Source organism: Cebus imitator, unplaced genomic scaffold (assembly GCF_001604975.1).
Source record: "Cebus imitator isolate Cc_AM_T3 unplaced genomic scaffold, Cebus_imitator-1.0 Scaffold427, whole genome shotgun sequence".
NCBI lineage: Eukaryota > Metazoa > Chordata > Mammalia > Primates > Cebidae > Cebus > Cebus imitator.
The window spans coordinates 747,717-749,559 of NW_016107742.1; the positions used below are offsets into that span (position 1 = coordinate 747,717).

At 44.5% G+C, this 1,843-nt stretch overlaps 1 protein-coding gene across 2 annotated transcripts in view; it reads right to left on the reverse strand.

Moving 5' to 3' along the window:
• Positions 1-1,843, reverse strand: part of CCT3 (chaperonin containing TCP1 subunit 3) — a 30,557-nt gene that overhangs the window by 25,199 nt on the left and 3,515 nt on the right. For both annotated transcript variants that reach the window (XR_001819487.2, XM_017510008.1), the window contains exons 3-4: positions 643-693; positions 489-551 (exon numbers count right to left, since the gene is read on the reverse strand). Coding sequence is in view for 1 of the 2 variants with exons in the window: in XM_017510008.1 (XP_017365497.1) it covers positions 489-551; positions 643-693 (114 nt within the window). In the remaining variant the exon portion in view is untranslated. The remainder of the gene's footprint in view (positions 1-488; positions 552-642; positions 694-1,843) is intronic.

Consider the following 1,843-nt stretch of genomic DNA (forward strand, 5'->3'; position numbering starts at 1 on the left):
AAAAAAAAAGATATGTTGAAATCGTAACTCCCAGAACCTGTGAACTTTACTTTATTCTGAAACAGAGTTTTTGCAGATGTAACCAAGTCAGATAAGGTCATTCTGAATTAGGGTGGGTTCCAAGTCCAATCACCTGTGTCCTTGTATAAGAGACACCCAAGGGGAATAACATGAGGACTGAGGCAGAGGCCATGTTCATGCCAAGGAAAGTCGGCAACCATGAGAAGCTAAAATAAAAGGAAGATTCTTCCCCTAGAGATTTCAGAAGGAGCATGGCCCTGCTGACACCTTTATCTCAGACTTCTGGCTTTATTCTGTAAGATAATAAATTTCTGTTGTTGAAGGCAATCAGCTTGTGGCAATCTGTTATAGCAGCCCTAAAAAACTAATCAGAGCTTCTATCTTAATCGGTCCTTTATGTTTATAAAACTGCCAGGAAGAAAAAAAAAAAAAACAAACAAAAAAACAAAACCAAAAACAAAACACACCTCTCGAAGAATGGCATTGCCATCGTTGGTCATCACGATGCCTCCCATCGGGTCCAAAAGCATCTAAGATAAAAGCAAAAGTTCTATTTAAAGTGTCCTAGATAACAGGAAGAAAAATCTGTAGTCTAAGAGTTTTAGGGAGAGATAAGCCTACCTTCATCATGGACTTGGGTCCCAAACATGTTCGGATGATATCTGCAATAGTCTAATGGAAAGACAACATAAAATAGGCAAGCACAAATCAGAGGATAGTGTGAGAATGTTGGAGCGATAGGGGAAGGGGTATGAACAACCCATAGAGCCAGTGTTTTACTTTATTTTAATTTCATTTTATTTTTAGATATGGAGTCTCAGTATGCTGCTCAGGCTGGTCTCAAATGCCTGGGCCCAAGTGATCCACCCACCTCGGCCTCCCAAAGCGTTGGGATTACAGGTGTGAGCCACTGTCCCTGGCCAGAGCCAGTGTTTTAATGACACCCCTAAAATATGGTTGGCAATCACTTTATTTTTTTGAGACAGTCTCACTGTATCATCCAGGAGTGCAGTGGTGAGATCTCAGCTCACTGCAGCCTCCACCTCCTAGGCTTCAGCAATTCTCCTGACTTAGCCTTCCAAGTAGCTGGGACTACAGGCACCTCCTACCAGGCCTGGCTAATTTATTTTAGTATCTTTAGTAGAGACAGAGTTTTACCATGTTTGCCAAGCTGATCTCGAACCCCTGACCTCAAATGGTCCACCTGCCTCAGCCTCCCAAAGCTCAGGGATTACAGGCATGAGTCACAGTGTCCCACCAGAGCCAGTGTTTTAGTGACACCCCTAAAGTATAGTTAGGAATCACTTCAGATGGCTGGGAGTGGTGGCTCACGCCTGTAATCCTTAGCACTTTGGGAGGCCAAGGTGGGTGGATCACCTGAGGTCAGGAATTTGAGACCAGCCTGGCCAACATGGTGAAATCCTATCTCTAAAAAAAAAAAAAGTTAAAAAATAAAAAAGAAAAGGAATTACTTCAGACATAGCATTCTCCCCTTGGGAATAGGTCTCAGGATGGATACAGAAATGAATTTTCACAAGCCGGGTGTGGTAGCTCATGCCTGTAATCCCAGCACTTGGGAGGCCGAGGCAGGTGGATCACGAGGTCAAAAGATTGAGACCATCCTGGCCAACATGGTGAAACCCTGTCTCTGCCAAAAATACAAAAATTAGCTGAGCGTGCGTGGTATCGCACGCCTGTAGTCCCAGATGCTCAGGAGGCTGAGGCAGGAGAATCGCTTGAACCTGGGGGATGGAGGCTATGGTGAGCCAAGATCGTGCCACTGCACTCCAGGCTGGCGATAGAGTAAGATTCCGTCTCCAAA